The sequence below is a fragment of the Anarrhichthys ocellatus genome, unplaced genomic scaffold, assembly GCF_004355925.1.
Source record: "Anarrhichthys ocellatus isolate YVR2014 unplaced genomic scaffold, GSC_Weel_1.0 scaffold22, whole genome shotgun sequence".
Lineage (NCBI taxonomy): Eukaryota > Metazoa > Chordata > Actinopteri > Perciformes > Anarhichadidae > Anarrhichthys > Anarrhichthys ocellatus.
This window is the reverse complement of record NW_022280052.1, coordinates 382,888-395,294: the sequence shown is the minus strand read 5'-3', so window position 1 is coordinate 395,294 and position 12,407 is coordinate 382,888. Positions and strand designations below refer to the sequence as shown.

General features: G+C 39.8%; 2 protein-coding genes across 2 annotated transcripts in view; both read left to right on the top strand.

Annotated features, from left to right (window-relative positions):
- Window positions 1-1,306: 1,306 nt before the first annotated feature.
- Window positions 1,307-7,602, top strand: tm4sf18 (transmembrane 4 L six family member 18). Its single transcript, XM_031859692.1, has 4 exons — window positions 1,307-1,688; window positions 4,998-5,066; window positions 5,682-5,824; window positions 6,279-7,602. The coding sequence occupies exons 1-4, from the start codon at window positions 1,509-1,511 to the stop codon at window positions 6,475-6,477; spliced, it is 591 nt and encodes a 196-aa protein (XP_031715552.1). The 5' UTR covers window positions 1,307-1,508; the 3' UTR covers window positions 6,478-7,602.
- Window positions 7,603-7,675: 73 nt separating this feature from the next.
- cp (ceruloplasmin) overlaps window positions 7,676-12,407 on the top strand; it is an 11,639-nt gene continuing 6,907 nt past the window's right edge. Inside the window, exons 1-7 of the mRNA XM_031859690.1 lie at window positions 7,676-8,960; window positions 9,584-9,828; window positions 9,909-10,121; window positions 10,585-10,758; window positions 10,846-10,937; window positions 11,935-12,097; window positions 12,217-12,355. Of these exons, the coding sequence (XP_031715550.1) occupies window positions 8,800-8,960; window positions 9,584-9,828; window positions 9,909-10,121; window positions 10,585-10,758; window positions 10,846-10,937; window positions 11,935-12,097; window positions 12,217-12,355 (1,187 nt within the window). The 5' untranslated portion in view covers window positions 7,676-8,799. The remainder of the gene's footprint in view (window positions 8,961-9,583; window positions 9,829-9,908; window positions 10,122-10,584; window positions 10,759-10,845; window positions 10,938-11,934; window positions 12,098-12,216; window positions 12,356-12,407) is intronic.

Here is a 12,407-nt window from a genome sequence, read left to right as displayed (position 1 = left end):
AAACACTCAAAGTACACAACATGCTGAGCCCCTAAAACACTCCTAATACACATACACAGTCGTTCTGGCTTTCTGACACAGCACTATTAAGAGTCACGCTGTGCCCTATTGCCCCACATAGACCTGCTGAGCTGTTTTATCATTCGAACCTAGAAAAAGGCAGCCTTTGCCTGTGGGCACTATCAAGAATATGGGAACACCCCATGAGACATTTTGGATTGGACATGTAAAAACCTCTACTTTACCATTTTTTCATGTTTCATCTTCCATAGTGTTTTAAAATGAAATGTTGGGGATTGAGAAAAATATCTTGAATCTTTTTGTCTATATCCTTTTATCTAGATTCAATACACTTGAAAATATGTTTAGGTTTATCATCGTCTTATTTATATGTCAACAAAGTTTTCGCAAGTGTTGGAAAGTGCCTTTACTTTTCTTTACATTCGTTTTTAAATGTTCTGCTACCTTTTATACTCCACTACAGGTCAGAGAGACATATTGTCCTTTTTGCTCCACTACATTTATCTGACAGCTATTTTGGTTTATTGTAAAAATGCAAAACATATAATCCGTTTATACAATATGATGCATTGTGACAGATTGAACTATTAAAATGAGCTCCAACTCGACACCGTTAATAATGATCCAGTAATATAACATTCCATTTAGCTGTATAACAAATACTTTTGATACTTTGATGTTCATTTTGTTGCTAATACTTCTGTACTTTCAGTAACATTTTGAATTCAGGACCTTCAATTGTAATAGAGTATCGCAATCAAGTCAATCAGTCCATTAGTTTATCACCAGAAAATGTGCCCTTTTTATAATTAATCAGTCATTGAAGTCATCTATCAAGATTAACATAAAACAAGATTCTTTTGTCTTCTTTCATATCACGACTTAACATTTGGTCTTGGGACTGTCGGATGAAACAAGCACATTCACCCGTGGCTCTGAGAAGTGGTGAAAAATCTTATTGACAAAATGATCAATAATCTATAATGTGAGCCCTTGTAAATATATAGTATTCATACTTAATAGGGTATATATACTGTACAAATCTGTAAACCATGTGAAAATAGGGGTTTAGTAAAAAAAACCTCACTGCTGTATTGACTCGGTCATTCTGAAGGAAATGTATTTTGTGAGGCCTGGCTGACTAAGGCTGTGGGAAACACACACACACAAACAACACACACACTTGAGGGATTTCTCATATCTTTGGCTGAGCTCTGTGCAACCATTGGTCAGCCCCCTTCCTGTGAGTGTGTTTCCTGGAGCACGTTGTTTCATGGCAGAACTCCCTCTGTAAGGAAGGAGAATCTGTTGAACACACAAACACACACACAAACACACACACAGCAGGCTCTCGTCACTTGTTTTTGTTTCCTTGCTCCCCAGCTGGTCCGACCCTTCCCTCCCGTCTTTCTCTCTTTCTCTTGCTCTCCTCGGTCCATTCCAGTTCTCTCCTCCCTGCGGTTGTGAGTGTACTTTTCGGGTGAGCGATGTGTTGTTCGGTGGGTTTCGCCAGGTCTCTGGGTCTGGCCCTGCTGCCTCTGGCCCTCTGCTGCATCCTGGCCAACCTGCTGCTGCTGTTTCCCATGGGAGAAATCACCTACATCCAGCAGGACCGTCTGGCCAACTACGTCTGGTACTTTGGTGGACTTGGAGGAGGGGGAGCACTGGTGAGTTAAAGACATGCATTTATATTAGATTATGAAACCTTCTGGTTAGTCTCTAGTTATATTTCTAGGATTACACTGAAGGTTTTGGTAAAGTCAGAATATTCTGATCCCAACTTTGTCATCTTTGGTCAGATCATCAGATTACTGGAGGTCACCTTTAGTGGTCTGGTGAACATACACCAAACTTCAGGTGCTGGTCATGCGGCAGTGACATATTTTGAAGAAAGGACAACCACACATTACTGCCTCAATATTTTTATATATATATATGTATTTTTAGTCATTGGATAACTTTCCTTAAACGTAATGCAGTCCAAAGTTACTATTATAATTTTGCTTTATATTTAGTTAAAAATGTGTTATACCAGCTTACAAAAATGCAGTTGACTGTTGAATTGTTTACTTTTTTATGCCAATCAATAATCAAGAAAATCTAAAAATGTTTTCTCTTCTTTCTGTGTAACCAGACTTTAGACCAATCACTGATTTATCATAAAAGATTTGAAACATGATACCTGTTCTCCACGGTGTGCATGTCCTTTCATTCTCTGCCGCTCAAATTGGATTGGATTGCAGTTGCAGCCGTGTGAGCTTGGCGTACAGACCGGGCCTTTGACAGAGATGTATATATTATTTCTACTAGAATCTGTATTTTTGGCAAGTGTATGTCATTCATGTTTACATGGTATGACTGTTAAAAATTGAGCTGTTACTGAAAGCTGTGAAACTTCAGAGGTCACGTGACCGTTTAATCCGACTATGACTTCTGTATGTATTTTCTGAACAGGTCATGAAGTATATAATGTGTCAGATTGGATTATTTTGCCTGGCAAAGGTGGCTAAACAATATGGATGTAGGTTTAACTGAGGTCACTGGTAGCACGTGGTGTAACTCATCCCTCTTAGTTTCATCTTGAGGAAAAGAAAAAAGAAAACATGACATTTTTTGACCAAAATACGATTAAATGTCAATGTTTCCCCTTCAGTACCATTCAGTCTGAGTGTGTTTGCAGTTGCTCATTGAGAACAATGGAGTTTTGTTTGAATTCACAGTTAATCTGTCTGCTACATGCTGCTGATCTAATGGGTTCATGCTCCAACTGAGCTGAAAGGAGCTGTTCTTTTAGTTTGGTTTTAAGGAGGAACAGAGGAGAGATTGTAATTACTCAAACAAGATTAACCTTGTTGACCAACAGAGCCCTTGTGTTGGGTACACAAAGCTTTACTCTTTAAAACATTTCGATTTTTGGTTATTTTTCAGTAAAAAAAACAAATGTAACTGTAACAGACCGTATTCTACTGAACAACAGACTCTGCAAAGACAAGGGTACACATTTCCACTTTAACAGCAGGTGTTAAAGTGTGTTTCTGCCATTTAAAAGAAGGCATTTCTCAGCTGCTCATATCTGACTATCTAATGCAGAAGGATTGTGATTTAACTGCACATGTATGCAGACGTTTAGTGCAAAGCACTTTTGGTACTCCAGTGCCTCATTATTAGAAAACTTTCTTTATAGAATTTATTGCAGAATTACTGTGCTGAATCAGCACATTGGAGACCAATCGTTTAAAAACCGGAAGACGATGCAGAACAATGATCAATGAATGAAGTCCTGTCAAGTTATGATAGCGAAAGGTCTTCACCTTAAAATGTTCTTTTAACATGCTGTTAATGCCACTTTATGCAAGCGTTTCACAATAAAAGTGAGGGGATTAGGCCCCCTGAACTGCTGATTGGTTCTTAATGTGAATTATGAAGGAAGTTTGTATTAACATCAAACAGCAGAAAATGGGAATGGACCACAAAACAGGGTTCTGACTAAAACAAGAGGATACATTTAAATCAGGGGAATTTAGAAATATAGGCCCTCTAAGAAGCCTTACTCACTATTTTAGGAATAGCTAGTATCGTTGCATCTGTTTTTAGAAGATACAACTTTATCTTCATTTATGTTTTCTTTGTTAGTCTGAGATTACTTTTGCCATACTGTCCTTTGTTTTTTTCCCTTTTGAGCTTTTCCTTTTTTTTTTGTAGAAATGACAGAAAGCTAAAGAGTCAAAGAGCAGATTGATCTCCTCTGAGAGAAATCTATCTTTAGCTCCCTCCTTTCCTCTCCCTCCCTCTTCTTCACTCATTTTCCTTCTCTCTCTCTCCCTCTTCCTTTCTCGCTGTGCACTTCCCTCTGTATTGTTAGTATCACTCTGCCTCAAACCAAGGACAGTGCTTTAGGGGGACATTCAGGATGTGTATGTAACGATGCCTATGAACTTTGTGTGTGTGTGTGTCTGTGTGTGTAGAACCTTGGGAACTTCCCTCCCTCTGTTAGGATGTGATATAAAGTCCTTGACCCCTGGGAGAGAGACAGCACAGGAAAGAGGAGGAGAGGAAAAAGGGAGGGAGGGATAGTAAACGTGTACCCTGAAACAAACAGATGTAGGATTGAAATTATGTCTTTCTCTATCCTGTAGTTACCTTGCAGTAAGGCCCCCCACACAACTATATGAGTGCCCAATGCTCTTGTTTGAACAATTGTATTGTCACAACAATCAAATGCATTGTCATTAAATTTGTATAGATGTGTATGGTCCTAAGAGGATAAATCCTAATGATTTTTATGTAGCACCAACTACAGGTCCCTTAATGCAACACTTTAGACAAAATGACTCCCTGGTCACTGTATAGTGCACCATATTTTCCCTCTGCCATGTTATTTGACATGCTACATAATGCTTTTAAAGCACGGAAAGGCCTAAGAAGACCGATGTTGACAAAGTGCCTCTTAGACCGTTGAGAGTTGAGCCAGATCTGACAAGTTGAACCCGACTGAGTCTTAAATGGCCTGCAAACATTCGATTAGTGTGAAATGAGCAACACAGCCTCATGTTGCACATTTGTTTACGTCCTAGGCGATTTGTCTTTTAGGTGTCCAAACAATACTGCTTTTAACAAGGATGGTGATTGACAGGTGGGACAAAACATGTGTCGAGGCTAAGGTGCTGTATGTATACGTATGTACTATGTGCTGTATAAAGAAATGTACATGACTTGTAGGGCTGTAATAATACAGTATGGGTGGTGATAATGATATGCTTCCAGTAACTGCTAGCTAAGAGAAGCAGGATTAATAATCTTTTCTTGTAGTAGAATATGATTATTAGCCTAGCTTATGTAGCTTTAGCATCTATGTATATATATATATATATATATATATAGGCCTACTACTATAACAATTTAATGTGTATCACTTCCTGCCATTTCAAATGACAAAAAAAATGCTGCTGTTCAGAAATTTAACTCTGTGTCTCCAGATGCTGGTTCCAGCGGTGGTCTTCATCACTCTGGGGAAATGTAACTGTTGTTGGAATGAGAGCTTAATGGTAAGGGACTTATTAAACCATCACACTCAAAATCTACAGGAGGTACTCTATGCTAAGCTAAGTCTGCATCAAAAACTCCAGGAGTAATGACACTGATGCTAAGCTGATGCTTAGCATCATCCTCATTTCCCATGCTGCTCTCTAAACATATAAAAATACAGTTTTGTTTGCTGCACACAGATCAAAATCAAAATATTTGGTTGTTTGGTCTTTCACGAATTGTAACTCTTAGTGTCCCCATTTTACTGCCATTTTGTTGTTTCTTTCTCACCAAGAATAATACTGAACAGTTGTCATTAAGCCAGACAACACTGTGTCCTTATGAGGTGGAATGTTAATGCTAATCAGCTGTAATAATTCAACAAGGGTCCCATTGTTACTCAAATCTCAACAAAGTAAGCTTGGCTCACACCATTCAAGCCACATGCACAGCTGCTGTTATGTGTGTGTGTGTTCATGTGTGTGTGTGTGTGTTTATAGCAGTCTCTGTATCTGATCTATGAAACACATAAATGAAACCGTTAACATTTATACAGACAGGCATTCACACATACAGTCACAAAGGCATACCAACACGTTCATGTTCTTCTATATAATCACTTTGTGTGTCTCCAGATGTGCGGGTCAGTGTTGGCAGCTGTGGTCGGCCTGGTGGGGTCTGGTTACTGTTTCGTCGTGTCAGGATTTGCCTTGATGCAGGGTCCCCAGTGCTTCACTTCTTATGGATGGACGTACCCATTTGCAGACAAGGGGGGCAGGTAGAGAGATGCTGTGTGTGTGTGTGTGTGTGTGTGTGTGTGTGTGTGTGTGTGTGTGTATGTTGGGGCATGGGGGTTTATAAACAGAGAAGAATGTGTGCATACATGTCCTCAACTTTATATTTCACTGGTAAACAGAACGAACTGACTACAAACAACTGTAAAAATGGACAGTTTTACCCGTTGCCTGTGGTAAATGTGACTAGGTGCCCTTATCTGGAAAACAATGGACTTTGCCTCCACGTTTTTTGTTAATTTTGTAAATCAGGACACCTTGTCATGTGTCGACTTATGTCATCAATGTGTACTTAGAGAGACAACTCTCCCCCTTAGTACTTCAGTATTTTAAGAATGTGGTGCAGCACTCACAATGAGTTGTAACCAATGCAAAAAATATATATAATATAAATGTAACTGCTGGTCTGTGATTGATCTGTCTCTCTCTGTGTCCCAGGTATCTCTTACAACCAGAGACGTGGTCACGGTGTCTTCAGCCGGTTCACATCGTGGAGTGGAACGTGACTCTGCTGTGTGTGTTACTGGGCCTGGCTGTGCTTGAGTTCATCATCTGTCTGTTACAGCTGGGCAACGGTTTAGTCAACGCCGTCTGCCGGCCCTGTTGCTACAAGCAGGAGTATAGTCTGAACGCGTAAATCAACACACACATGTATGTAGACTCACCTGCTGAGACACAAGTGCCTGTGCACACATAAACAAATCACACACTCAATATGTATGCACAGATACAGGACATTAATGGACACACGTGGAAGCGGAAGTCTGCACACACAGCACCATGTGTGCGAGTACAATTCAACCTTACTTAGACACACCTACAGTATCATGGACTTCTGACAGCCACGTCAGTGTAATCACTATATTTTCAAGCTTTTGATTTGCCCTTTTAGAGTGGCAAAAATCACCAGGCAGTCATTGATGATAGTTATGATTATGATGATGAGCTTTTCTGGTGCAGTAGTCTCAACATTTCAAAGGCAACAGGTTATTAGTACATAATAATGTAGATATGTGTGTGAGCGTGTGTCCTGAATACTCCATAGAAAATATAGTAAACTTAAATAATAAAGACAAAGTAGATAATGATAACGACAACAATATTAATAATATTATTTAGTATATTGTCCTATCCTATATGGGATAGGTTTCACTGAAGTAAGTAGCAGTGTGTGAAACTTTCATTTGCTTTTTTAAAGAAGAAGATAAAAAACAACTGTTCTCAAACTTGAGTGACAACTGTTCACTTCATGACATTTACATTCTTAATTTCAAGGTTGCATCACTTTCTTTGTTATCATTATTGGCGGTATACTTTCTGTACTTTCAGAAACCCAACAACTACATTACCGCTTTTATTGCTAAAACAGATGATATTACACTTCAAACCAATGATATTAAACTAGTGTACTTAAGATGGCAGCCACATATTGTTTGATAATGGTGGAAAAGACAGAAGCTTGGTGTTGCAAGGAGAGATGCACATTTCCATTATTTGGTTGTTTATCCGCATCTTGGCTGTCATGATTATCTGGTTGTTGTTGTTCCAACATTTATACACTGTTGGATCACTTAAGGATTACGAGCAGATTTTTGTGTTTGTACATTTGTTTTAATTTTCAGAGCATTTTGTTGGAAATTGTTTTCTTTACGTCTTTCAGAAGCTAGATCAGTTTAAACAGACATTTTATATATATTTTAGTGACATATTTTTATAATGTTCGTTTGTTTGTGCCGCCTTTAATAAAAAATGTCTATTTCCATTGTCAGTATCCAGTGAGTCATTAAGTTGAGGCTGATCTTTGTCCACAAAAACAGGTTCTCTTTCCATAATTAGCACATACTCCTGTGTGTGTATATGTGTACACATGCTTGACTCCCCTGCTGCACCTCCACCAAACACTGTAAACAAAATGTTTCCATTAACTTATCTGGAGAAGGGGCCTTTGACACAAATGCAATATTAGCTTACTTGGTCATCATGTAGGTTTGTGTGTGTGTGTGTGTGTGTGTTTAAAGTGTCCTGGAGTTTCCAGAGTTGCCCGGTATTGATTGATGTCAGGACACAGTCTGAGTAAATGTGGTCTCAGACCCTGCAGTGAAGTCCATCACAAGTCATTTTTCAATTCTTTATCACAAGGTGGCTGTGGGGAGAGTATTTTTTTTAATGTCCATGTTACATTGGGAAAAACCGACAGCGTTTTAAACCTTAAAACCAGTTAGCAGACCATTAGCAGAATTCATTGACCTTATTTGTCTTTAGGGGTAGATGAAAGTACTTAAAATGAGTTTTAATTAAATTACTTAGCTTGGTTAGACTGATTTTGTGGATTAGGACAAATGCAAATCTAAGCAAAGGAATCAGATTTTTCTGTGTCATTTTCAACCTTGCAGTTAATATTGGACAGCAGTATTGACTGGATCAAAAGTCTGTGTTTTCATCACTGGCTACACATGACTAAGCACGATTTTTGGCTGCATTTCCACAAATACCGGAAAATATAACTGACTGTGGTACAGATCTGGCTTTCTATATTCTGACAAATATGAGATATTCTGCATAATGTCTGATGTAAATGTAAGTTAAATCTGATCTCTTCGTGGTTGGACCATCAAATGTGGACATTGCAAAGAAGAACATGTTCTGTTCTTATGCAACTGTGACCTTTTGATCAAAAAGTCTGTCAGGGAACTCCCTCCCTTATCTCTGTGATAGGTTGGCTCAAACCCTGTCTGTTGGTCAGTGACCCCTCTGCCCTGCTTGGCTGTTCCCACCAGTCAGCTTAGTATAAAGACACACAGAGGGTCTAAAGTCTCTCAGACAGACTGACGTACAGCTCTCAGTTGTCTGCACTGCTTGTCTTCATCATTATCATCCTCTGGATCGCTCAACAGAATTAAAGACTCATCGTCCTCCTTGGGCAGGTCATCAGTGGTAGTTCCAGCGCTATATCTTCAAAATGCAGCGACTGGGATTAAGGGGAGTGTTGCTGCTGTGTTGTGCAGCAGTATGTGCGTCTGGGATGAGGAGAGAGTACTTCCTCAGGATAGAGGAAGTGTCTTGGAATTACGCCCCAAGTGGGATGAACATCATTCAAAACCGCACACTGCAAGAGGATGAGTGAGTACATACTTAGTACATTGTTTTGATTATGTTGGAGTCAGTCCAGTCAGCCTTTCGAAAGATGGTCCAAAATACAGCAGCAAGACTCCTCATTCGTACCAAGAAAAGAAAAAAAACTGTACTGTATAAATTGATATATTCCTTTATTCATATACATGCAGAATTCAGCAGGTACAAAAACTGGCCAAATACTGGTTACAAAGCAAAACACAACACAATATTGTGTTTTTGACAAATACAAAATCATAATTATAATTAATCGCAGTAATAAATTGTCTACCACAAGTAATACATTTATCTAAATAATCTAGGAAGACCGTTTGTGGTTAAAATCATGTCCGATCATAAGCAGTGTTTGTGGGTAAAAAAGGTCTATTGTACATGCTGACTCACTGTCATACTGTCACGACTTACTGGGAAACTTGATTAGATCAGAGCCATCGTTAATGTTATGAGTTACACCTCTGCTCTCCCTAAAATCACAAATCAAAATGTCTGATGTGAAAAGGCCCTACTATTTTTAGCTACTGAAAGTTTTTTCAGTAGCTTTAGCCAATCACAGGTTTTTGTAATATTTTAACTGCAACCCATAATAATCCTCGTTCTCTCTCTCTCTGTAGAGAAGCCTCCGTCTTTTTAAAGAAAGGCCCCCAGCGCATTGGCTCCATCTACAAGAAGGCTACGTATAAGCAGTACAGCGACGCCACCTACATGACAGAGGTGGTGAAGGCGGAGTGGCTGGGCTACCTGGGACCCCTGTTGATGGCCGAGGAGGGAGACACAGTGATCGTCCACCTGAAGAACACGGCAAACAGACCTTACAGCATCCACTCGCATGGACTGAACTACAGCAAGGGCAATGAGGGTGAGGCATTAATGAATTGATGGGCAGGCTTAACAGGCTGATATATGTGTGACTTTGTGTGCTTGTATCTGTCTCTTCAGGAGCCCTTTACCCAGACGGTACCGGTCCAGAGCTGAAGCGTGACGACTCAGTGGCTCCTGGTACAACAGTAACATTTGAGTGGACCCTCCCAGAGAGCCACAGCCCAACATTAGAGGACAGCAACTGCCTGACCAGATTCTACCACTCCCACATTAACACACCAAAAGACATCAACTCAGGACTGATGGGACCCCTCATTATCTGTAAGAGAGGTACTGGAACCTTTTTAAACTTATAGTGTCTGGTGATGGAACTTAAGTACATTTATTTAAGTGCTGTAATATTTTCAGGTACTTCTGCTTTAGTTTTCATTTTCTGCTACTATATCGGCTAATTCCACTCCATTACATTTCAGAGGGAAATGTACTTTCTGTACTTTCTGTTGTATATTCTGAAGGGGAAACCTACTTTAAGGCCCAAACAACTTTTTCCTCATTTAACTTCTTACTATCAACTTTTGAGCTAATCGTTTCACCACAAATTAAACTATCAAAAATATTGCTGGATTCTTGTCAAATCTGTGAGATCAGCTGTGGCAATACCAAAAAACAGCATCCAAAATAGTAAGAAGTTAATTGAGAAAATAGTTTTGTAGGGGCACTACTTACTGTAGGTTTCCCCTTCAGTACATTAATGCATGTTATCCTAAAATGTCCTCTCTCCACTCCTCTGTAGGAACTCTGGACCTACATGGAGACAGCTCAGGAGACTATCTGTATGCTCTGCTCTTCATGGTGTCAGATGAGAACTTCAGCTGGTACCTGGACGACAACATCAGGACGCACATTACAAATCCTGCCAGTGGCCTGAAGGAGGATGAAGATTTCATTGAGAGCAACAAAATGCACGGTGAGTGGTAGTATCCAGGTACACATACGCATACGCATACCCATATACATACACATACAAATACCTTTAACTCTGATTTAATTGCAGGTATAAATGGTTTTCTGTATGGTAACCTGCCTGGACTGAGCATGTGCCAAGGCAACAAGATCCACTGGCATATGATTGGCTTAGGCAATGAGGTAAATATTGTATTTTTAATATCATCATCATTATTATTATTGTTGTTAATAGTTGTGTTATTATTACTATTACTATTATTAATGGTATTGTTATTATTATTATTATTACTACCACTAATCAGAATATTGTTCTGGTTGCATGTGTCATATTTTTAAAAAAAAAGTCTTAATTGAGGCACATAACCAACCAAAGTTCAAAATATGCAACTAGCCCTTTAATCCTTTAATTTTTCATTATCATATTTTCCACGAAGATCATGCGATCGGTCGCGTGTGTGTGCGCATGTGTGTACACCCTTAAGTGAGTGAGTGAGTGAATGAGTGTGCACCTCTGTGTCTCCCCTCGGCTAATCTCGCATTCTGCTGCAGCAAACATAATAATATTTTTGGGTGCCCATGGCTGCATGCTCAAGAGCCTCTCGTGGTTGCGATGACTCACACTGTCTCCAAACAACTTTCACAACGATTTTATACTGCCATTGGCTGCCTGCTGGCTCGTCACTCACTGCTCTCAACCATTTTGGGGTGTTTTCATTCAATCACACAATACAGCAGTGGTCGCAGCAGACCCACCTTGCAGAGATCTGCTTTCTACTGAGTGAACCTTTTGTAGCTATTGTCTGATTTGTCTTTTTGAGCACATTTAGAAGAAGCTAAGTGTATTTGGAAAGCTTTCTCAGTCTGAGTGGGCCTATATTGACAATATGTTAACGTATACTAACAATACCAAGTACCTGTAATAGGACTCACATTTATTGCCAAATTGAGTCCATGCAGTTCTAGTTCTCATTTTGTTGCTGAAAGTCTGAACAGTAACTGTCACATTTACAATTGCATCTGGCCTCTGTTGACAGTTTGTTGAAAAAACTAAATTTGTGAACATGTGTTACTTTTTGCAGGGCTGCTAAACTGGACTCACAATAGCCCACATCATGTGTTGGTGTTAGCAGCAATCACCTGGTCTTAACCCAGTTTAAATGTATTTTATCTGCAACAGGTGGACATGCATTCAGTTCATTTCCATGGCCAGATCCTGACCACTCAGACCCACCACACAGACACAATCAGTCTTTTCCCCGGCTCCAGCTCTACAGCTGAAATGGTAGCTGACAACCCTGGACACTGGCTGCTGACGTGCACTGTCAATGACCATTTGATGGGTGAGCAGACTTCCTTAATTCTTAATTTGATTCAAGCAAGTCATTTTGTCACCCAGTTGGATAATTAATGAATTTGTTTAGTATTTGTTTGTGAGTTTTTGTTTTGTGGTTTTGTCCAGCTGGAATGCAGGCTCTGTTTGAGATCAAGAAGTGTTTCCCCAACGTCCACAAGCCCCGGCCACACGGTGAGCTCAGACCGTTCTTCATTGCTGCTGAAGAGGAAGTCTGGGACTACGCTCCTACACCACCTACTGATGGGTTGGTTACTGTACACACACACACACACACGCACACACACACACACACACAC